This window comes from Chelonia mydas, chromosome 1 (genome assembly GCF_015237465.2).
Source record: "Chelonia mydas isolate rCheMyd1 chromosome 1, rCheMyd1.pri.v2, whole genome shotgun sequence".
Lineage (NCBI taxonomy): Eukaryota > Metazoa > Chordata > Testudines > Cheloniidae > Chelonia > Chelonia mydas.
Genome location: NC_057849.1, coordinates 108,872,788 through 108,898,463, shown reverse-complemented (window position 1 = coordinate 108,898,463; position 25,676 = coordinate 108,872,788). Strand labels below are relative to the sequence as shown.

The window sequence follows — 25,676 nt, the reverse complement described above, 5'->3', positions numbered from 1 at the left end:
AATAACCGTTGGGGATGTTGAAATGCCTATAGTTATCCTTGGGGACCCAGCCTACCCCTTAATGCCCTGGCTCATGAAGCCGTACACAGGCACCCCAGACAGTAGTCAGGAGCTGTTCAACTATCAGCTGAGCAAGTGCAGAATGGTCGTAGAGTGTGCATTTGGACGTTTAAAGGGTCGCTGGTGCAGTTTACTGACTCGGTCAGACATCAGCGAAACCAATATTCCCATTGTTACTGCTGCTTGTTCTGTGCTCCACAATCTCTGTGACAGTAAGGGGGAGACGTTTATGGTGGGGTGGGAGGTTGATGCAAATCACCTGGCCACTGAATACACGCAGCCAGACACTAGGGCAGTTAGAAGAGCACAGCAGGAAGCGCTGCACATCAGAGAAGCTTTGAAAACCAGTTTCATGACTGACCAGGGTACTGTGTGACACTTCTGTTTGTTTCTCCTTGATGAAAACCCGCCCCCTTGGTTGCCTCTAAATTCCCTGTAAGCCTCCTGCCCTCCCCCTTTGATCACAGCTTGCTTGCAAAGGAAATAAAGTCACTATCATTTTAAAAACATGTATTCTTTATTAATTAATTATAAAAATACGGAGAAAACTCACAAGGTAGCCTGGGTGGGGTGCAGGAGGAGGGTAGGAGGGAAGGAAAAGGCCACTTTAGAACTTCTTGAATGACAGCCTTCTGTTGCTTGGGCTGTCCACTGGGGTGGAGTGGTTGGGTGCCCGGAGCCTCCCGCCCTGTGTTCTTGGGCATCTGGGTGAGGAGGCTATGGAACTTGGGGAGGAGGGAGGGCGGTTAAACAGGGGCTGCAGCAGCAGTTTGTGATCCTGCTGCCGTTCATGAACCTCCACCAGACGCCGGAGCATGTCCATTTGATCCCGCAGTAGCCCCAGCGTTGCCTCATGCCTCCTCTGATCTTCCTGCCGCCACTTCTCCTCACGTTCATCGGCCACTTTCCGATACTCCGCTATTGTGTCCCTCCACACATTCTGCTGAGCTCTGTCAGTGCCGGACGACTGCATGAGCTCAGAGAAGATTTCGTCGCGCGTGCGTTTTTTTCGCCGCCTTACCTGAGATAGCCTTTGGGACGGAGGAGGGAGGTTTGAAACATTTGCAGCTGCTGGAGGAAAAAAAGGGAGTGAAGTATTTTAAAAGATATATTTTACAGAACAATGGCTATACTCTTTCACGGTGAACAACACTATTCACATTACATAGCACATGTGATTTTGGTACAAGGTCGCATTTTGCATCTTATATTGAGTGCCTACGGCTTTGGTGTTAGAGATCATACACGCAGTGCCGAGCAACAGAATTCGGCTTGCAGGCGGCCATGGTAAGCCATTGTCTTTCGGCTTCTGCAAACTTCGTAACAGCAGCCCCCTCCTTTCCCATACCAAGCAAAGCATGTTGAGTTGGCCATTTAGAGCTGTGGTTTTCCTGTTAAACTGCAGCAGCAGAAATCAAACTAACCCTGCCCCGCATCCAATTCTCTGGGATGATCGCTTTACCCCTCCCCCCACGGCCTGGCTGGTATCAGGGAAGATCCCTGCTAGCCAAACACTAACAACTCAGCGCCAATCCCCGCCCTCACCACGTGGCTAACTGCAGGGAGGATTTCTTTTCAGGCACAGGCAAACAGGCCAGTAGGAACGGCCACCTCTGAATGTCCCCTTAATTAAATTCCCCTATTTCAACCAGGTTACCATGAACAATATCACTCTCCTGAGGATAACCCAGAGAGATAAAGAAGGGATGTTGCTTGAATGCCAGCAAACACCGGGACCATACGCTGCCAGGCTTTGTCATGCAATGATACCAGATTACTTACTACTAGCATGGCGTGGTAAAGTGTCCTACCATGGAGGACGGAATAAGGCTGCTCTCCCAGAAACCTCCTGGAGGTACTTTTAGAGTACCTCCAGGAGAGCTTCATTGAGATGTCCCTGGAGGATTTCTGCTCCATCCCCAGAAAAGTTAACAGACTTTTCCAGTAGCTGTACTGGCCACGAATGCACCCCAAGTCCTCAGGGCTACTTAATCATTAAAAAACACTTGCTTTTATAATGTGTATTATATTTAAAAAGGTACACTCACCAGAGGTCCCTTTTCCGGCTTCGTTCGGTTGGGAGGGTATTTCAGTCAGGGTGAGAAAAAGATCCTGGCTGTCGAAAAGAACGGTGTGCTGTGTGCTCTCCTCAAGCTCGTCCTCCTCCTCATCTTCCCCATCCGCAAAATCCTCAGGCATGGCGGAGAGTACCCCATCATCGGAGTCCACGGACAGGGGTGGGGTAGTGGTGGTGGCCCCCTCTAGAATTGCATGCAGCTCAGCGTAGAAGCAGAATGTTTGGGGCTCTGTCCCGGAGCGTCCGTTTGATTCTTTGGTTTTCTGGTACACTTGTCTGAGCTCCTTAAGTTTCACGCGGCACTGTGTTGCGTCCCTGCTGTAGCCTCTGTCCTTCATGGCCTCAGAGATTTTTTTGAAATGTTTTGGCATTTCGTCTTTTGGAACGTAGTTCCGATAGCACGGATTCCTCTCCCCATACAGCGATCAGATCCAGTACCTCCTGTTCGGTCCATGCTGGAGCTCTTTTTCGATTCTGAGACTGCATGGTCACCTGTGCTGATGAGCTCGCCTGGCCAAATACGAAATGAGATTCAAAAGTTCCCCGGAGCTTTTCCTGTACACCTGGCCAGTGCATCCGAGTTCAGAGTGCTGTCCAGAGCAGTCACAATGGTGCACTGTGGGATAGCACCCTAATTCTAAACGGCGATGTCAATTTCAGCGCTAATCCCCTCATTGGGGAGGAGTACAGAAATCGGTTTTAAGAGCCCTTTATGTCGAAAAAAATGGTTTCTTTGCGTGGATGGGAGCAGGGATAATTCGATGTAACGCTGCTAAATCCAACATAAAATCGTAGTGTAGACCAGTTCCAATTACATTAGTGTATATCACCATCAAAACATTTCACTGCTGACCACGTTGTAAATTTAGGGAAATGAAATAAATAATGATTGATTCAAACTTCCACGTTAAGGGTAAATGTTTCAAAAGTACGTAAGTGACATATGAGTCTAAGTTCCTATTTTTAAAACTGACTTCAGCACTTAGGAGCCTAATCATCATGGAAAAAGTTTAAGTTCCACTGACTTAAGTGCTAGAGCCACTTTTGAAAATGGGACCTAAACTCCTATGTCACTTAAGGATTTAGGACAACTTAATTACATTACATAATAGAATAGCTAAGAATGGTAAGAGTCACACATGAAAGTGACATGGCATTTAGAACAATTCATTTTTCTAAAGAGTGTACACATTTCTTAGAATCAGTATTTGCTCACATGTAACACACTACAAGAACTCATTTGATAGAATATCTTTTGAACACTATTATCCAAGAAACTAGGGCAATGCTACATATCCTGATATCTTTGGCAGCAAACCAGAGGCAGGAGTTGGGGGAGACACACAATCAAGCTGGAGGCATGTTTGTTTTGTGACTCTCAGTCACATCCACTGGTGCACGGTGCCTTGGAAGAGGTAGAACTGCTAACTATCCTACATTAACGCTGTCCTAGTGGGTGGTCTTGGCTGCTGCAGGGGAAGTCTGTAAAGGGGAAGAACATCCCTTCCTCCTCCATATCCCAAAAAATAAAAGCAGTCCTGGGTCCACATAAAAGTAGGGCTGGGCTAGAGCAATACTGGTGCTGCAGTTCCCAGCGGGCCCCAGTGCTGCTGCTGGCTACTGCAGGTGGAGCTGGTGAGTAGAATGAGCAATCAGGCTCAAAGTGCCAATAAAAATTCAGTGCCCTTGGAGGCCAGCTATGTGGCTTACCATTAACATCAGCCCTGCAAGAAACCAAATCTCAAATTAACAGCAACTGTAAATGTATGTGCACATGCATAAATCCTAAGGGTACCATTAGGTCCTGGTTGAGAATGGGTTCATATAGTTGGTAAACTTTATTCGGTTCCTTGATTTTATTGTTTCCCCCCATGTCCAGGAATTTCTCAATCTCCTGTAAAGCTGATTCTGCTCCATCCTGGGACTGGCATTTGTCTACAGGCTGTGATGCTAGCAGGTAAATGCCTTCATCACACCACCTCATGGACTGGAAACACAACAAAAACAGGAAAGAACACACATCAGTGGAAACACTTAACTGAATGGTTTACAGAATATACTTCACACATTTACAAAATGTTCAGCTAGATGAGGGGGGAAGTCAGTTTTCTGATTTTTTTTCTCCTTATTAGCAAATGCCCATTTTACACTGGAAACATTCTTCCTCTACTGGTCATTATTTACTTCTCAAACACATGGGGTCATCACACGTTTGCAATATTATTAGCAAGTGAGATGGGAAGCAGAACTATTTCATATAAAATTTACCTTCTCCAATAGACTGTGCAGTTCCAGAGATTTGTTAAGAAGACCTCTCCTCTTTTCTGTCTCTGTAGCAAATGCATCACAGAGATGATGGAGCTCATTGCACTTTGGAAGAATGGAGTCCACAGCATAGTGGTTGTTTTGAACAAGCTGGTCACCTTGAGAAGCTAGCACCCTAGCTTTTTCTAAGGATTCCTAAGAAAGCAAAACATTTTAAAAATACTAGATTTAGTTAGAATGTTGGGGTTAACATTCTTTAAAAAGCTCCCAAAATAAAGCTCAAACATGTATCCTGTTATGGAAAAGTGCATTTATTTGCTATGCAAATAATTTCATTTATTAAATTGCTAACTGTTGCATTGTCCAATAAATAAAAGGTGTTTTCCTGTCTTTCCAGATATCCAAATACTTCCGTGCTCTTCTTCAATGTGGTATCTGTGCGATTTACAAACATTAATGGATTTAATCTCACAACACCTGTGCAGTGGGAAGTACCATCATTATTATTTTACAGATGGGGAGCTGGGGCACAGATAGATGAAATGACTTGTTCAAAGTCACACATGAAAGCTGTGGAACAGCCAGGAATCAAACCCACATCTCCTGAATCCCAGACCAGTGCCTTAACCACAAGACCTTACAATGGTTATCTATATGGACATAACTCTAACTATTCCACTACAAAATATACATCGGAAAACTGAAAAAAAATGTTCTCCGTTTGTGTGTCCACACTAGAAATGTTTGCCAGTCACATTTTTAATTTTTCTGATAGTATTATCAGTTCCAAATTTTAATGACATTGGTTGTTTTAATCATTGGGAGGAAAAGACACTCATTCTACCCAATTCTGAGTTTTGGCTCTGGGTTATAAAACATATTCAGTAACTAATTCCTGCTTTTTCTTTTTTCTCTCCAAAAAGCAAAAATATACTGTAGACTAAGAAATATGGAGAAATTACAAGAACTTACACATGATTTTTCTTCAAAGTTGGCAAGATCCTTCAGAATGTGCTCCACATGTGAACAGCTGTTTCCCACATCAGTGAAAGCAGATAACCTCTCGGACACAAGACTTAAAGCTGCTTTGACCTGAAATGAGAGAACCATATATCCAAGAAGGTGATTTCACCTGCCTCAGTAATAAGACCAGTGCTAGACAGCCAGCATAATATGCTGCTACATGAGAACTGGTTTGGAAGGAACCACTGAACACCTGTGCCCATTGGTCAGTGGAGATCAGAACACTGCAAGGAGAATACATTTTATCTTTAGAGAGAAGCATTCAAGCCAAGGAGGCTCCTACTTATATCATTCCCTAGTGACCTGAAGAAGAGCTCTGTGCATCTCAAAAGCTTGTTTCTTTCACCAACAGACATTGGTCCAATAAAAGGTACTACCGCACCCACCTTGCCTCTCTCAAACCCTGGGACCAACATGGCTGCAACAACACTGCAAACATCATACCCTAATGGTAATCCCTGAAGTATCACTGACAGTAATTGACTGCCCAGAGGGTACATACTGTGATAGTGCAATGTAAGACCAAGGCAAGTATAAGAGAAAAGTTTGGAAGAAAACTTTCAATTGCATGTGAGAGATGCATAAATAGGTAAGGAAAAAATACATTGCCTTAAGGATTAGAGAGTGTTGAATGTAAATAATCTGGGAAGGGTTTTTGGATCCTTTGGGAATGAAGGAGGTCACATAAATGTAAAATATTAAAACACCATCAAGAAACCCTTACCTCTCTAAAAGTTTGTTCAAAATTCCGAAGCTGTACACACTGCTCAAGCTTTTGTTGATGTTTAGCCCAAAATTCATCAAAGGCAATCTCTGTTTCATCTAATTGAGCCAGAAGCCTAAAAGAAAGTTCAGGATTAAAGTGATGGTTACAGTCTAAGAGACAATAGCATCTTTTAGTGGAAAACTCAAAGCCTCCCTTTAAGTAATCTTTTTCTAAGCAATCAGATGGACTAATGTTAGCAGTACAGCAGCCAGGTGTTCCTATACTACTAGGTAGCTTTTCCTCATTTTTGATATTGCATGTAAGTGGTTTCTTGAATAATATTGACGTAAAACAGAAATCCACCATGAACGTTAGCATTTATGAAAAACCGATAGCAATGTCTAGATCTAGATGCAGCACATACCCACGTCTAAGTTCTGGTTTATGATACCCTTTATACTTCTCTCTCCTGCGCAGAGAGAATCAGTCTGCAGTTTTATGCTATATACAAGGTGTGTAGTAGTGGCTGTCATAAATAAGAACTTGTTTCACTTGTAATTTAAGATAGGTTTGAACCCGTGTTTTATGCCTATTTTACTGTTCAGTCTACCTATGTATACAGACATGAATATTGCACTTAGCACTATGGTATCTGAGTGCTTATCCTCACAATGTACATTACTGTAATTAGGGTATAACAGGATGGCTGCAGATCAGGTCTGAGGTGTATTTTACCTCACTTACAGCATCACAAAAATTCACCAGAATTCTGAAAAAGATTTTAATGCATTTAGGAGTTGAATTAAAATTAATTCAGAAGAGGAGTTTATATGGATTCTGTAGTTCACTCCAGCTTTCCTCTGATATCACAGCTACACGGGACATTTTGGATAAACTACTCAAAACAATGAACAGATGGCTTGTAGATAACTAATTGCAGTGATGGGAGAAATGAAGTTGCTTCTGCCAAACTGTTAGTTGGAATGCCAAGCTCTTCAAAATGAAACTGCATGGAAAATGTTGGAACTAAAGCAAATATATAGAAACACAAAATGACACACAGAAACAACTTAAAATACCATCTTGTGGAAATTATCTATGTTTTGATAATACTGTTCAAATTTGTATCTCTGTGTTATGGTCATATAAGGGCTTAAAATTTGGTAGTAAATTAAGACAAAACACAGAGGAAAAGCCTTAATATCTAACACTTAATTCTATCGGTTTGATTCTATTTTTTTTTAAATCAGGCACCTAGCAATTGTTTTAAAAAAAACCTTAAGCCTATGTAAAAAGGCCAGCGATACACCAAAAGCTCTGCCCTCACCCATGCATAAGGTACTCCTGGTGGAATTCTGCATCAAAAAATCAAACATTCTCTGCCAAAAAATTAAAAATTCTGTGCACTATATTTTAAAATTCTGCAAATTTTATTTGTCAAAACAACACTACATGATCACGCCAGTTTCAATAATTTTTAGGGTTGTCAAGCGATTAAAAAAATTTATCGCAATTAATTGCATTGTTAAACAAAAATAGAATACCATTTATTTAAATATTTTTGGATGTTTACTACAACTTTCAAATATATTGATTTCAATTACAACACAGAATACGAAGTTTCCAGGGCTCACTTTATATTTATTTTTGATTACAAGTATTTGCACTGTAAAAAACCCCCAAAAGAAATAGTATTTTTCAATTCACCTAATACAAGTACTGTAGTGCAATCTTTCAGAGTAGCAGCCGTGTTAGTCTGTATCTGCAAAAAGAAAAGGAGTACTTGTGGCACCTTAGAGACTAACAAATTTATTTGAGCATAAGCTTTCGTGAGCTACAGCTCAAATAAATTTGTTAGTCTCTAAGGTGCCACAAGTACTCCTTTTCTTTTTTTAGTGCAATCTCTTTATCGTGAAAGTTGAACTTACAAATGTAGAATTATGTACAAAAAAACCGCATTGAAAAATAAAACAATGTAAATTTTTAGAGCCTGGAAGTCCACTCAATCCTACTTCTTGTTCAGCCAATTGCTCAGACAAACAAATTGCTTACATTTGCAGGAAATAATGCTTCTTGTTTACAATGCCAACTGAAAGTGAGAACAAGCATTCTCATGGCACTGCTGTAGCCGGCATCGCAAGATATTTACATGCCAGATGCGCTAAAGATTGATATGTCCCTTCATGCTTCAACCACCATTCCAGTGGACATGTTTCCATGCTGATGATGGGTTCTGCTCGATAACCATCCGAAGCAGCGCAGACCAATGTATGTTCATTTTCATTTTCTGAGTCAGATACCACCAGCGGAAGGTTGATTTTCTTTTTTGGTAGTTTGGATTCTGTAGTTTCTGCATCGGACTGCTGCTTTTTTAAGACATCTGAAAGCATGCTTCACACCTCCAGATTTTGGAAGGCACTTCAGATTCTTAAACCTTGGGTCAAATGCTGTAGCTATCTTTAGAAATCTCACATTGGTACCTTGTTTGCGTTTTGTCAAATCTGCAGTGAAAGTGTTCTTAAAATGAACAACATGTTCTGGGTCATCATCCGAGACTGTTATAACATGAAATATATGGCAGAATGTGGGTAAAACAGAGCAGGGGACATGCATTTCTCCCCCAAGTAGTTCAGTCACAAATTTAATTAACACATTTTTTTAACAAGCATCATCAGCATGGAAGCATGTCCTCTGGAATGGTGGTTGAACCATGGAGGGGCATACGAATGTTTAGCATATCTGGCATGTAAATACCTTGCAATGCTAGCTACAAAAGTGCCATGCAAATGCCTGTTCTCACTTTCTGGTGACACTGTAAGTAAGAAGAGGGCAGCATTATCTCCTGTAAATGTAAACAAACTTGTTTGTCTTAGCAATTGGCTGAACAAGAAGTAGGCCTGAGTGGACTTGCAGGCTCTGTAGTTTTACATTGTTTTGTTTCTGAGTGCAATTATGTAACCAAAAAAAATCTGCATTTGAAAGTTGCACTCTCACGACAAAGAGATTGCACTACAATACTTGTATCAGGTGAATTGAAAAATGCTATTTCTTTATCATTTTTACAGTGCAAATATTTGTAATAAAAAATACACACTTTGATTTCAGTTACTTCACAGAATATAATATATATGAAAATGTAGAAAAACATCCAAAATATTTAATACATTTCAATTGGTATTCTATTGTTTAACAGTGCGATTAAAACTGCCATTAATTGAGATTAATTTTTTAAATCACAATTAATGTTTTTGAGTTAATCACAAGAGTTAACTGTGATTAATCGACAGCCCTAATTATTTTGGTAATTTATTTCAAAATACCTGTCAGCAAGTATGTCTGTAACAATATATATACACACACAAAAAATTCCCCTAGATGTAGAGAGCTAAAGAACCCCCTATGACAACCCAGTTTCTGTTTCTCTGCCCCTCCCTCTCCAGAGCCCAGCCAGGACGTCAGACACCAGGACTCCTCCCCCTCCCCCCAGAGCCCAGATACGCCCCCAGCACCCAGAGCCCAGCCATGGGGCCTCCCAGCCCAGATACCCGCACCCCCCCTTCCCCAGACCCCAACTGCAGGGAACGCCTAGCCCAGATACCCACCCTCCCCCTAGAGCCCAGCCACCACCCCCCCTTTCCCAGATACCCACACCCCCTCCCCACCAAAGCCCAGCCATGGCCCAGCCCACACACCCACCCTCCTACCCCCAGAGCCCAGCGGTGCCTCCCGCCCCAACTAGACACCCTCTGCACCTCAGAGCTCAGGGAAAAACAGCCTGATGCTGGGACCCAGACTTTGTGGAGTTTCCTGCACACTGCTGTCTCCTTCCCTCACGGTGTGTGGGGAACCACAGCTGATAGGAACCCTCTAGCTCGCTCTCCCCCCAGTAGTGTCTTCTGTGTGCAAGCTGGGCTCTGCCGGATCCAGTGGCCCCCACTGGCGGCCAGAAGCACTGCAGTCAATTTTTGTGGGAGAAAGGAAATTCTGCACACACAACATTAAATTCTGCAAAATTCTGCATTGCACAGTGGCACAGAATTCCCCCAGGAGTAATTAAGGGAAAAGAACTCTCTCCATTTCAATCACCTTCTCAGGCAAGGTCTGAGTAAATATATAGCGCTCTCTCTACGTCCCCAAGGTCAGCTAAGTGGGTCTCTTAAGCCCAAAGGGTGAGAGTTCCAGAGTCAAGAGCCCTCCACTGAGACACTCTTGCCTCTGCCAGTTGTCAGCTGGATAGTCCCAGCCAATCTCAACTGTCTGGTATGAGTCTGAGGAAGTCTCTAAACTAGCCAGGAATCAAATAATAAATGGCTTAATGGTCAAAACCTACACACTGCATTGCCAGTCATAGTAGACTATAGTACAATGTTATGTGCCCTCCATCACACATTATTAAGCAAGGAACAACCACATTCTGTTCTGCTTTAGCTGAAGTTTCTGGGTGGCCTTTTAACTTATCCCAAGCAGACCACATTGCACTACTCAGTCTGGAGCAATGGCTCTCAAACTTTCCAGTCTACTGTACCCCTTTCAGGAGTCTGATTTGTCTTGCGTACCCCCAGGTTTCACCTCACTTAAAAAGTACTTCCTTACAAAATCAGACATAAAAATACAAGAGAGTGCCACAGCCACACTATTACTGACAAATTTCTGATTCTCTCATTTTTACTATATAATTATAAAATAAATCAATCAATTGGAATATAAATATTGTACTTACATTTCAGTGTATAGTATATACAACAGTATAAACAAGTCATTATCAGGATGAAATTTTAGTTTGTACTGACTTCTCTACTGCTTTTTATGTAGCCTGTTGCGTAACTAGGGAAATGTCTGGATGAATTGATGCGCCCTGGAAGACCTCTGCGTACTCCCAGGGGCACACGTACCCTTGGTTGAGAACCACTGATTTAGAGGTACCAAGGACATGAATCTGTCTGAAGAAGTCTGTATCTGAAAGACTACAACCTTCTACCAGATGATGATGGAAGAAAAGCACACACTGCTACAGTTGCTATAGGGACATGCAGAAACAGCTGGTGACCTAACACAACTCCTAGGTTCTTAGTCATAAAAGGTGAACACACACACCCAAAAGAAGATATCACTTCTGCTATCTCCCTCTTACTGCTTCCCCCAAAACAATATCACCCATCTAATCTGGATTGAATTTCAGCCAGCCATCTCTCATACAAGTAGCAATCTCCTCCAGACAGTGGGACAGCTGATCAACTGCATCATCTGAGCCAGATGGAATGGAGAGCCAAGTGTCATCAGTATACTGATGGTACTGAAACCCAAACTGAAGCCTTATCTCCCTCACATGCAGACTGAGCAGCAAAGGAGACAAAATAGAACCCTGCAGCACTTTGCTCAACAGAGGATTTGGAGCAGACGAGGTACTGCCCACTAACACCTTCTAAATATTTACCACCTTAAATCACTTTGCCAATTACATGTATAAAAATTAAATACTAGATAATTAAAAATGTGTAAAATAAAAACTAATGTACGCTCCATATTTCATTCACCTCACCTTTCCACAGTGGTTTGATTGTCAAGCTGATCTTGGCTGAGTTTGTAGTCTGGGTTCTCAGTAACTGGCTTTCTATTACTTTCGAGAATATCACGTCCCTGTTTTAATGCTAACCTCAAATCCTCCTGCAGAAAACAAAAAACAACACATTTTAGTGGTCTTTCTAAAGAAATCTTGCAAAGTACCATAGATAAAGTGTTCTTTATAGGAAGAATAGCAAGAACAATTTAATAAAGTAATTTGGCTAAGCAGCAGTTCTGCAGAAAAGGGCCTGGGGATTACAGTGGATGAGAAGCTGGATATGAGTCAGCAGTGTGCACTTGTTGCCAAGAAGGCCAACGGCATATTGGGCTGCATTAGTATGAGCACTGCCAGCAGATCGAGGGAAGTGGCACTGGTGAGGCCACATCTGGAGTACTGCGTCCAGTTTTGGGACCCCCACCACAGAAAGGATGTGGACAAACTGGAGAGAGTCCAGCGGAGGGCAAAGAAAATGATAAGGGGGCTGGGGCTCATGACTTACGAGGAGAGGATGAAGGAACTGGGATTGTTTAGTCTGCAGAAGAGAAGAATGAGGGGGGACTTGATAGCAGCCTTCAACTACCTGAAGGGGAGGTTCCAAAGAGGATGGAGCTAGGCTATTGTAAGGGTTGGCAGATGACAGAACAAGGAGCAATGGTCTCAAGTTGCAGTGTGGGAGGTCTAGGTTGGCTATTACGAAACACTATTTCACTAGGAGGGTGGTGAAGCACTGGAATGGATTACCTAGGGAGGTGGTGGAATCTCCATCCTTAGGGGTTTTTAAGGCCTGGCTTGACAAAGCCCTGGCTGGGATGATTTAGTTGGGGTTGGTCCTGGTTTGAGCAGGGGGTTGGACTAGATGACCTCCTGAGGTCTCTTCCAACCCTAATCTTCTATGATTAAAAGTAATGAATTAAAGGTACTGAAGGTTAAACCTCAACATTTCCCAAGCTTGTTCCAACCTCTCAAACCTGTTTTGGAAGTTTCATGATAACAGACAGACACTTTCTCAAGATTTCCAGTGCTTCTGGTTGTGCCACAACTACCTAGAGAATTTTTGGTGATGTATTCTGAAACTGCTGGCAAACTAGTTTTGGTTCAAATTATTAATGTTTAAAAAAATGTTATCTGAACTGGTCTGTCTATTCCTAATCAGAATTTCATATATATGCACACACATTACTACAAATAAAAAAAATGAACATCCCCATTACTACATCTTTGGTTGTACAACAATTTCCATTACAGAAACATAACATCATAATTTGTACATGCTATATCTTCTTAGCCTCCAGGATTATTTTTGCAAGGAATAAAGATCCTTATTAAACTTCAAATATAGCCAGGCAGCTTTAAGAAGATTTCAAAGGTCTCACATTCTTAATATTATCCAAATATTTTCAAAAGCTCTCCAATTTTTCAATTGTATTTTTATTGCTAGTTATAATTAAAATAATGTGCTAACTAAAAGCAGGGTATTTTCCTATGACATACCTACCTTCATTTTGTCCTTCTTTTCACTATGTGCTGCAAGAAGGGAGCTGGTTGATTGCACATCATTTGGTAGTTCTGTTTCAGCCAATTCGGTCCCAAAGGACTGAAGCATTTGAGCTGTTTGCTTAACCATTAGGGCAAAACTTTCTATGGCCTTTGGAATATAAAACCATTAAAGACATTTGATGCTCTGAACACACACACACACACACACACACACACACACACACACACACACACCGCCCCCCCACAGTAAAATGCAAACTTTAGATTACAACTAAAAAGTTTGGCTTAAAAGTTGGTTTTAAAGAATATTTTGCTAGCAAAAGTTGTAAATAAAACACCTTCACCATTAGCTTCTTAACTGCATATTTTCTCTATGCTTACATCGGATGCATTCTCCGAACATTTTTATAACCTGGAATCATTTTTTAACTTGAGCTTTTCCCCCGCTCTTGTAACACCACCACCCACCCAGGCCCTGCCCCCCAGCTCCCAAACAACAATATTCCTTTGCTCCAAAACCCTAAGAAAACCACTCCCAAAGTTACTACTTATGTTATTTCTCTAAAATGATTAAGTTCCACTGAGATCATCTCCTCACTCAGTTGATGTCAGCTTGCATTAATTAGAATGTGTTTTATAAATGACAGAGTATAACACAGAAGGGCCCATTAAACTGCGAAAAATAAAAACAACTAAGACTTACAGTGCGGTGAGAGAGCCATCTGTTATGGCAATAATCCAGAGTGCCACCAAGGTCTTCTGTTAGCTGTGTTTTGTCAATATAACCATGCAATTCTGTTACCGAGCCCAGCATTATGATCTGCAACCATAAAGGAGTAGAATTAATATGACCAAATAAATGACAAGACTCATTAGGAATTTTGGGGCAAATCCTGCAGTCTTTACTCAGGAGATTGAAATCAAGGGAAAAAGCATAGGGTGGATTTATTCCCTTCGTGTATACAACATCACATCAACTCAATAGTAGTTTATGCTGGAAGATGTTACAAATGTAACATGGCACAACACAGACAAATTGTTAAAGTAACATGTAAGCATTTTTTTCCATTTGCTGATGTGCACATTGTCCAGATTAAGTACTTTAACAGTTCACTGCTAGTATAGTTGAGGCAAAGAAATACTTACAGGTACCTTCATTTTAAATTCATCTCTGTTGAATTTGAAAGTGAGGTCTGAGAGAGTTCGGTGGATAAATCCTGTTGGACGCAGAACAAGGACCAGCTGCAGGTTTCCTGGGAAAGATGCCTGTAAGTATCATTAAACAGGTTTGTGCCATTAATTTCTGTATCACTGGGGTCTATAAATGTATCTTTAGACTATATGAAACCCATGCTAAACCACATCCTGAGTGTACCGAAGGCCTATGTAAATGCTTCACTGAATAAAAACTCAACAAGGCCTGTAATCAGAACATTTTAAAACCCACTCATCTATGGGAATTAGGATTTAACTATTTTCCACCCTGGACTGTGAAGCATTTGAATGATGAATTATACCGTCCAGAGCAATTATTACTGCTGTGTAGTTGAAATAAATGTTCTAGTTCAAGGACAGTAGATTGATTAAAAAGGAGGCTCATTAAAACTTACAGCTGTAGTTCTTTTACGGTTATCTTTTCCCATTGCCATCTGAACGCATTCTGATGATCTTTTCTGGTCTGTTTGCACACCTTGCCTATCGCTAGCCATGTGAACTATTACCACCATAATTGACTCTCTCTCAGGTATTAGCTTAAAATGTCAAACTAAGTAGTCATTAATCTGAATCAAGTGAGGGTTTTTTTTATCTTTTTTTATCATTATTGATCCAAGGGAAATACAGGAAAGATGTATAAACTTATTCTACACCCCAGCCGGTCTATCTGAAACAACGCTATCAAGATCATTTTTGTCTCCTGCTGCTTAGACTAAGTCACTCCACACTCAAAACTGTCCAGTAGTTTCCCCTCTCCTTCTGCATTAAGTGCAAGCTCTGTACAACTCTACTTTTGCCTACATATTTGCTCTCATCTCCACTTGCCTCCATTTCTATCTGCACAATCCCTTTCCCACCTGTAACTGACACTCTGCGTAGCAGGGAGGGCATCAGTCGAGAGGTAGTAGTTGAAGGAATATGTAAAGCTTTCTATGTGAAGTGGTAACATTGGAGAACTGCTACTGTAAACCATGCTGGGCAGGTGCCTGCTGTTCCTCTTTATCTGAGCTCATATCATCACTATGTAGATAACTGCATTCTTTTTATGCCTTTTTCAGAAAGTCCTGGAGACTTGCAGAGACAAGGACATGACATAAGAGACATTCCTAGAACACATTTTAACTTTGTGAACTAGCCAACTTTAGAACGAGCAAAGACGAAAGGACAGAAAAAACCCCATGTCACTCTAATCCAGCAACATATATGTTATGAAGCCCAATGTGTAGTAAGCAGACATAACAAACCACACAGTGCTTTCTTAATAGTGCTCCATGCCAACTTATTAAGAACAAAGATAAACCATGGATTAATTTAATGTGTGGTTACTAATGTCATACTTTTATGGGTTAATGTTCATTTATTGTATAAGTGTCAAATTCTTCACAATGTAAGAGAGAGGGGAGCAAAAATATAGAACAATTTTACTTAAAAAGTTAACATTTTATACTCAGAGGACACTGCTATGGATTTCCAGGTCAGGAAATGAGAAAATTGATAGAAAGATTCCTACAATATGCAGGAAAAAAATTACTGTACGTTCTTTTTCATACAACACTAACAAATCCTTGGTCACCCAAGCTATTATTATTCGTGTTGTGATAGTACCCGCAACATGGTACGTCCTCTCCACACATTAAGACAAAGTCTGTGTCCCAAACAGCTCACAGTCTAGGACTTCACTGTTATCACTATGGTGCACACTGTGGCCATTTGGAACGTCACATCAGCACCATGGACAGACCTTGGAGCACCTGACTCTAAAAGCGCACCTCACTATCGACTGAATCGCCATCAGCTGTTAGCAGTAAAGGAACTGACACAGTGGAACATTTCAAATGCCACCCAGTAGATGGCAATGGTACACAGACATATCAATCAATTCGCTGCAATACCAGTAAACAGCAGCATCACGTATTAACATCCTTACAGGCAGTACTGATCCACGAAGTGAGTCATTCCAGGAATAGTGTTAGATAGGTTGGATATTTGTAGGATAGCCAGGCGTGTGAAAGAAAGATCTCGTATCTTCCTCTGCTGTCCATCACTAAGTGTCAAAAGAAGGTTCCTGAAACTTCACCAGTTCAAGATTTCCATCAGTTCTGTCATTTAGGAAGATACATTATTTCCCGGCACCACGTCTCTTTTTGGCAACTGATGCAGTGAAATTACTGCAGCCAAGATGTGCTGTCAATATCAGAGCACTAATGGAAGGTAAACATTGCCAAAAAAGTCAGCGTTCACAATATATAAACTTTTGACCTCACCAGAGGACCTAAATATTCACATCCATGTGCAACTGATGTAATACTTCCTCCACATACAGTATATTCCATGACCAGAACCCCTTCGATGAGCAGGTGATTGAAACCATCTTTTACGTGTACACACCATTTACAATGGTGTTAAGAAATATTTGTGTAATAGTAATAATAATTTATATAGTGCATCTACTACCATGCTTCCCAAACCATATACATCATCTGAAATGTAGCCACCTGTGGAGTGGAAGATAGCAGCCAGCTATTCTTATTATTTAAATTATGGTACAGCTCAAAGGCCCCAATCAGAATTGGAGGCCCATTATGTGGGGTGCTGTACAAATACATAGGAAGATGTAGGTCCTGCCCTGAAAATGTACAATCTAATATGAAATAATATGGAACCAAGAAGTCTTATAAACCACGGAAGGAAGGAGGACAAAGGCAATGAACATAAGATTATGTGGCTACACAGAGTTCAAACAGAGCAACACCTAACGTATCTTCTACCCATAGTTATAAATAAAAATAAAATCAGCTATTACCTGCTGAACAACCTAGTCATCACTGATATGTTGTGGATATTACAATAGAAGTGGGTCTGATGGAGGGATTTGAATGAAGAGAGCGTAGTGACCTTACAGATTTGTTCAGGGCATACAACTTTGCACATCAATAATAGGAGAGGACATTTTGGCACGTGACAATAGACCAAACCTCTACTCTTACAAAAAGTGCCATGGGATATTTAGTGCCTGCACAAAATGGACAGGAACACTGCTTTCAAGGTCTCACTTGAAACACAGTAAAATGCATGGTACCCAGTTTATCTGTCTTGTATGTCTGAAAAGCTGACTCGACCTGCTAAGAATTTAACTAGCAATTCCAGCGAGCATAGGTATCCCAAACCTAGGGCCTGACCCCATCCCACTGTGTTTCCATTCAGGTCAATGGCAAAGCTCCCTTGGAGGTCAGTGGGAGCAGAATCATACTGAAAGTCAACTGGAGTTTTACTACTGACTTCAGTGGAAGCAGGATTGACTCCTGATGCCTAACCACTAAGCAAACCTCTACAGCAGTAAAAACAAGTTAATATACAGAATGTCCAAGAATTTACTATATGAGCTTCTCAACATCACAGAAGGCAATACGGTATTCCGACTCTATGATATCCATTTTTGTGGCGCTCAAGCAGGATGCTACAAACCATGAAATGAGGATGCACTGAATAGTATTTCAAACAGTTGAATTAGATACTTAATGTTGTGTAACTAATGTATACTATTACTAATAGTCTCTTTGCTTAACCCACACTACAGTGGCCTTCTCATAGGAACAGGGCTTTTTTATTAGATGGTTCTATTGATCCGAGTTCTGTTTCTTGAAGGTATTACAGTTTCAGTGTCCATGGGAATTTGCAATTTTTTGTAAGGTATTCTCACACCTATTACCCACAGATATCAATAAGAAAAATAAAAAGAAACCCTACATAACCAGGAATAATTTCCACAAACAGTATCTTCCAAGTCTAAAATCTTGAATTAACCTGTTTAACATTTTCCCCTAAAACGTTATTTCAGGAAGTATACTCCACAGCCCTTTTAGAGGGACGCAATTCAGTTTAGAATCAAAATTCAGCGTTTGTAATTTCTGAAGTGCATTACAGAACCAAATAATTGATTTTATTTCATTAAATTAAAAATAATTCAGAGTAAAAACAGTTTTTGTTTTTAAAATTTAAAAACATTCCCTGCACTGTTGTGAACCATTATGCTCGAACAGGCGAACCAAAAGTTGAAAGTACCTGCAAACATGAGTGGTAATGACCAGACTAATTTTATTGTCCAAGCAGAGTGAAATACTCAAACAAATAGCATAACATGAAAAGAAAGATACCTATTTTAAATTATTTCTCTTTAATAATCTGTTCTGTATAAAGTTAACATTATAAAATACCTATGAGGAAGAGCTCTGTGTAGCTTGAAAGCTTGTCTCTCTCGCCAACAGAAGCTGGTCCAATAAAAGATATTACCTTGCTCTATGACTAAATCATGACAGAATCTCTTTAATCTCTCATGTTTAACATTCACCATCTTTACACAGTGGTGCCTCACTTCTGTCTAGGAAGGCAATGCTGTTTAAGACTCCTTCTCCAAAATCCATGTTTGTGCTTTACATTGTGTAGGCTAACAATGAAGTTTCTGAGTGGATCTTATCTTGGGTATGTCTGCCTACACGGCAGCTAGAGCCAAGCCTCCCAGCCAAGACAGACACATTTGTGCTAGCAGGGCTTGAGCTAGCATGCTAAAAATAGCAGTGTAGATGTTGGGGCTTGTGCTTTCAAGCTTAGGGGGTCAGGGGGGCTCCAGCCCAAGCTGCAACATCCATATTGCTATTCTTAGCATGCTAGCTCGAACCCCGCTAGCGTGGGTCTGTCTAACAGAGCAGGAAGGCTCACTCCCAGCTGTAGTATAGATGTACCCCTACAGGCTACAATAAAACAGCTTATAGCGGCCTAGGAGAATCCTGAATCCATTCCATGACTTACATTCTCTATTACCACAGTAAATAGCTGCTACACTGCTGGACCAGCCACTCCCTGTAGTATTTATATGCTGTGACAGGGTCAGGCAAGATGGCTATAGGAGAGTAACAGAAGGCAGATATATTAGCCCCAGGCTAAGTAGGTCCCTTTTCCTTGGGTAAAGTAACAGGGAAAGTTCCAGAACAATCAGGAACCTTCTAGAGACAATTAAGACAGGCTGATTAGAACACCTGGACCCAATCAAGAAGCTGCTAGAATCAATTAAGGCAGGCTAATCAGGGCACCTGGGTTTTAAAAAGGAGCTCACTTCAGTTTGTAGTGTGCATGTGAGGAGCTAGGGGCAAGAGGTACTAGGAGCTGAGAGTGAGAATGCAGACTGTTGGAGGACTGAGGTGTACAAGCATTATCAGACACCAGGGGGAAGGTCCTATGGTGAGGATAAAAACGGTGTTGGGAGGAGGCCATGGGGAAGTAGCCCAGGGAGTTGTAGCTGTCGCACAGCTGTTCCAGGAGGCACTCTAGATAGCTACATTCCACAGGGCCCTGGGCTGGAACCCGGAGTAGAGGGTGGGCCCGGGTTCCCCGCAAATCCTCCCAACTCCTGGTCAGACACAGGAGGAGTCGACCTGGACTGTGAATTCAGAAAAACGGCCAAGCTGAGGGCTGCCGTGAAGCTCCAAGACGAGCAAATCCGCCAATTAGCGCGAGACCCACCAAGGTAGAGCAGGAACTTTGTCACAATGCACAGTGAAGCCAAAAAGAAGGTTTTGAAGGGAATTCATACTGAAAAGGATGCCAATTTTCTTGATAAGTAAAAAATGAAGGGAATCTCCTCTTGTGTGCCTGAGTCAATGTTCGTAGATCCTGCCACAGTTGTTAAAAAAGTGGCAATTTGATCACTGAATCAATATAAACAAGTTAGAGACACTTGCAGAATGTAAACATGTACACGCGTGCGCATGCATGCAAGTTAAAGCTCAATTATACAGAGGTCTCATAAGGCCCACACGTCACCTTTGGATAACCTCAATGGTCATCAGTTTTTCAGATTATGTAAAATCCTTTAAAAAAAAATCGTACTTCCAGCTGAAATGTTCATCTATTATTGTCAGAAATAACCCTTAAGATGATTAGAACTGAAAGAGAGCAGAGAAAAAAAATACTTTCTCTACTGTTGTTTGACTGCACTTTGTACAGAGCCAGTTAGGTGGGTCCCAATCTTGCAAGCAGATTCCATGCAGGTGGCTGCGGTGGGCCCCTATGGAGTCCATTGGCTTCAATGGTGGGGTCATCCACATGGAGCACTGGAGCCTTAGTCACTTTCAGCTTGTGTTTGTATGAGCTTTTCATATCGCATGGGAGAGGGAAAAAATATTGCAAAACCACACAAACTGGCCAAGGGATTCAGGGGTCAGCACAGCCCTTGACACTACTCTTAGTCCCAGTGGGTAATCTATTCCATTTGTTCATTTAAACACATATAGATTCCTGGCTTTGACACCATCCATGTCCAGTCCAGTGGAGAACAGCATGGCCTTTCAGATTTGTGGAAATTTCTTTACATACAGTGCATTCACTAAGTCGGAGCCTTCCAGTAAATGAAGATCAGTTACGTCCCCAGGAATTGTACCGTGCTTTCTATTGTCCTCTGGGTGTCCCAAACCTGGAGCACTAAAGAGCTGCCAGCTGGCTGAATGAAAGAGGAGCAGCCCACTTACTGGCTTCCCCAAGGCTTCTGTTAAGTGCTGGGAAGTAGGCTGCTCCTCTCCAGCTGGCCAGACTTGAGGAAGCAGCCTTTGAGCTGCTCCCTTCCTCTTAAGTGACGGGAAGCTTCCCACTATGCTCCAATTTGTGGAAAGCGAAAGTACCTACAAACAAAAACAAAATCCAGCTATGTTTAAAGCAGAGTTTAAAGTGGATAAATTTATTTATGATCTTAATGATAGCTTGGAAGGTTATTGAAATGCAAGCTTCCTATGGCACCAAAACTCACCCTAGGATTAAGAAGCTCTTGCGGAGGATTGATAAAGAAGCATTCCATGCTTCACTACTATGCTGGATACTAAGATGATGAGCAACTGTAGAATGGGTAAACACATGGGTAAAAGCATAGTAAACATCACCTCGGAAGAGCAGAATTTCCACTTTCTATAGATGACAGTTCACAGTTCATCAATCCATGTTATCCCCAAGGAACTACAGTACAACTCGATCTTCTGCCCAAGAGGTCAGAAAGAAAAGCAGTGGCACCGTGAGACTTTGTTCTATTCTGACTGACAATTGGCTAATCCAAAGAGACAGGTTTTTAAGACTTCCTACTTTTCAGCTGAATAAATAACTGCATTCAGAGATGATACGTGACAAATATGTGAACCATCAAAATGACAGAGGCGGCTAGAAACGGACTAGTATCATGCATTTCACATGACAAGATCAGATCCATATTTTAGTTATTTACAGTACTTGGACTACGAGTAGTCGTGAAATCTCATTTTATGTACAGTACTCAGTATATCTACATTTCCCTGTAATAATAGAAAATGTTATGCAATTTTATTCCTTCTACACTCACTTGTATATAGCAAGTCAGAAGACACTGTATGTCAGAATTCCTGTATATAAAGCAGCAAGCGGGTATATGTGTTGAAACTACATTAACAGTGTAAATTGCCAGAATCACCCAACATGGTTTAATGGCAGAATCCTGCACAAGATGAGCTCTCTTATATGGGCTTATTGTCAGGAAGCTTGAGTTAGATGAGTTAGAGGGATATCTTTAATTTGAAATTCTAGTCAGCTTAAAAAACATAATTAAAAGTAGTTCTATGCACTAGGTCTGTTCTCAAGTTTCCCTGATAATGCGTGTGGCTTTACAACCCCATTTAAAAAGTATTTTTCTCTCCTCTTTTTGTGTGTTAAAAACCCATGTAATAAAAGGGAAAACTGACTGACTATATCAGGGAAATAGTGAAAATGTCTATACACAAAGTGCTGTTAAATACACAATGTAAACAAACAAAACAAGGAAATAATAGTTATTTTGAGACAAGTGTAATAAAACAGCTTTATCTTTTAAAAAACCTAAGTTTTACACAATCAGAAACAAAATATACAGAGAGAAAATTAACATAATCGTATTCTTCTTTGCTGATGCAATCACTACCACTTCTAAGACACCACAATGCCTATAAAATATCAGCTTCTGAATGGAGAGCAGCTTGTATAAACTCAATCCATGCAAGCCCAAAAAGTGATGGTGGTTGACTGGGAGCATGCTGTGAAGAACTAGCTGGAACACTTCCCCCCAGCTCCCAGTCCCATGAAGTCATACAGCTCCCACTCATCAAAATGGTTCAACAGGACGAGTCTTGCTTGACTCATCACTAAGCTTGTATGACTAACATCAGTTACTAATAACATATTCTTTTATCTCCAGCTCAATAGGAAATTTCACTCCCAGGCCTTGGCCGCAGAGATCAGTGTCTAGATTACCTAATTCACCTGAAGCCGACTGTAAAAAAAAGTGCAAAGATTCTAGATAGTACAAAATGTGACTGCCTGGCTCTTCAATGGTTTTTTAGGCTGTGGTCAGCACATTGGATCCATGCTCTAGTCCCTCCACTGGTCACCAGTCCACTTCTGCTGCCAGTTCAAGGCCTGGGTCCTAGTCCTCAAAGCAATTAATAGATCAAGCCCCAGTTACATGAGAGACTGAGCCATGAACCACTAACGGAGCTGCACTCCTACAGGACAATGCAGCTCACAAACCCCAGTATGAAGGTCATAAGAAGTGGGGACAAAGCATTCTTAGTCAAGGGGAACCAGCCATGGAACAAACCTCCAGAGCAGATTAGATGAATCAAGAGTTTGGTCACCTTTAGGAAATGCTGCAAAGCTTTACTATTTGATAAAGCTTTTCTATCAAACAGAGGGCACGCACATCATCAGTCACTCCCTCCAACCCATTAAACAACAAAAATTAAAAAAAACCTACCCCAAGTTATATTCTTATAAACTGAAAGAGAGCCAGAGGCACTGAAAAGTCCATCGGGGACTTCACCACTGCTAACAGACTTTTGGAGGAAGACACCTCAGATACGCTGCTTATGGATGGCAGTATAAAACCCTAAAATATGATAGGGAAAGAAAGATCCACTTTTCAACTCTGGCGTGAGGGCCTCTCTTTTCTGAGATTCATTGATAATCTCGTCTCTCAACACTGACCATCAAGGGGTGTTACATAAAACTCCACAGCTGAAATATTTTGCTCCTAACTGAATCCTCAGGCAGAAGTCTTGCCTCGTTTGCACAATCCTATTCACCTTCTCAGTTTGTGAAAGCAGTATAGTTAAACAGGGCTGTGATGGGGGTGTTCACCCCACACTACCCTGAAGGGGTTAAGGTGGCTCAGAGTTGCTAATTAACCAGAGTTGCTAATTTCACCTGGGGAGAGATTTAGGCTTGACTGACAAGCCCTAATTGGAGATGGAGGCCATTTGGACAGAAGTAGGAGAGGGCTTGTATAAAGCCAGGAAGTGAGAGCAGAAGGCAGCTGTAGTGGGGAGGTCTGCAGTCACTCTCTGGGCCTAGTGAGGAGAAAAGGAGGAAACCCAGAGGTGGACCAGAAGCCTTGGCATCCTGACCTTGAGGGAAGGGTTTACCTAGAGGGGTGGTGTAGAAGAAGGCCTGTGGAGGGCAGAGTAGGAACAGGCCCAGGGAAATGGCAGCAAAAGTTGAGACGGTACAGAGCTTGGCTACTTATAGTAGGGTCCCTGGGTTGGAACCCAGAGTAGCAAGTGGACTCAAGTTCTCCTACCAGCCAGTAGGAAAGTGGCACAGTCTTGAATCAGAACACTATCTGGAATGGCAATGGACAGCTGGTCTGGTGAGACTTTGTTACCCTGGAAGGGGAAAACTGTATAGTGGCCTGGTCAGAGGGCCAAGCCATGAAGAGGAAACACTGCAACTTCTAGAGAGCATGAGGGGCTACATCATGAGCTGAGAGAAGGAAGGGGGCATCACATTGGGCAGAACTAATCCCCATACGCAGCCATGAAAGGACACCCTAGCGGGGAGTGTGCCCTGTTATAAGGGCATTAGCTCTTTGTTTGCCACTGCTAATGCAGAGTCTCTGCACCTGAAACAAAATTTCAACGTGTCATTAAGTTACTTTTGTTTCATGATTAAATGAATCTATGGGCCGCAGACAAAACTTGTATACAGGAGCAGTCCCAACAAACAAATATAAGTGAGTGCATTTCTTGTTAGCAAAGTGAATTTCTAGTTAGCAGTTGCTAAAACGTTCATAAATGTCTCCCATGATACACAGCCAGTCTAGTCACAATGTCATCGCTATCTAGCCATGACATTTTTATTTGGGATTGTAGAATGGAATTTTCAAAAGGGCTCAGCACTGAAGACAATGAGAGTTTTGTCATGGACATCAATGGAAGCAGCATTAGGCCAAAGCTGAGCACGTGTGCAACTTCAGCTAAGGAATCATTGATTTTTTTAAAATTATTTTTTAAAATAGCACACAGAACAGTACAGAACAAGAGAAGGAAACATTTATGATTCCATTGCAACAGCCTACGCATATTTGCCAGGTTCTGCCTTTAAAACTTAACTTCCTTCTTCAAGCAAAGACTCCAGCAACCATTGCAATCACAGGTCTCATATGTATCGTAGTGAGTAGGTATTCAGGTTCTGTGTTCTGTGAAAGACAAAAATCTCCCATTTCTTCGACACATGGAGCACTGTATATGTACTTGGTGCTTAAAACCACAACATTAGAGCTTAGTGTAAGCTCTAAACTTTATCATGGCTGCTAAAAAAAAACAATATCAAAGGCAATTTTGCAACCAACTGTGATTTTATATCATCAAACAGAAAAGCTGGATTTTTGTGAGAGTGAATCCCATTTCTTTAATCACCCCCAACCACTCCGATCTCAACTCTTTTCAGGTCTCAGTACTGGAATCTTCTCAATGCTGGATCTCAAACTTTCATGAAGTACTATCAGGATTCATTTTTGCAGCATTTTTTGATGATTTATTAAACATATTTTAACATCCAGAAAATTCCAAGTCCTATTATGGGAATATCATATTGTCAAGCCTATTTAAACAAATTGCAAAGCTGCAATAGACAAGAAGCCTTGTGGCAGTGCCACAAGAACAAGGAAGCAATGCTAAGATGACAAATAATTTGCAGCTTTGATTCTGACTTGCTTTTACCTCCCACGAGGAGAACCCCTTACACAGAAACTGGTTACAGCTCTATGCTTTTGCACTTACTGGTAAACATTCTGAAATACTGGTAATTAATGCCAGCATGACAAGATTGAAAGAGGCAAAAAATATAAGAAAGGGTTATGATTAGTACCCGATCAGCAAACAAGTGAATATTCATTTTTTATTATTAGATATGCCTCTCTTTTGCAGCTTATGTAATAAAAACTTGCATTG

General features: G+C 41.4%; 1 protein-coding gene across 27 annotated transcripts in view; it reads right to left on the bottom strand.

The window, feature by feature from the left end:
* Window positions 1–25,676, bottom strand: part of MCF2L (MCF.2 cell line derived transforming sequence like) — a 268,042-nt gene that overhangs the window by 33,099 nt on the left and 209,267 nt on the right. For 24 of the 27 annotated variants that reach the window (XM_043535854.1, XM_043535846.1, XM_043535862.1 and 21 more), the window contains 8 exons: window positions 14,338–14,457; window positions 13,895–14,011; window positions 13,190–13,339; window positions 11,671–11,795; window positions 6,150–6,264; window positions 5,375–5,494; window positions 4,406–4,597; window positions 3,933–4,124 (listed from right to left, as the gene is read on the bottom strand). In XM_043535854.1, coding sequence (XP_043391789.1) covers window positions 3,933–4,124; window positions 4,406–4,597; window positions 5,375–5,494; window positions 6,150–6,264; window positions 11,671–11,795; window positions 13,190–13,339; window positions 13,895–14,011; window positions 14,338–14,457 — 1,131 coding nt within the window. The remainder of the gene's footprint in view (window positions 1–3,932; window positions 4,125–4,405; window positions 4,598–5,374; window positions 5,495–6,149; window positions 6,265–11,670; window positions 11,796–13,189; window positions 13,340–13,894; window positions 14,012–14,337; window positions 14,458–25,676) is intronic. The other 3 variants (XM_043535788.1, XM_043535811.1, XM_043535814.1) reach the window with 1 other exon arrangement.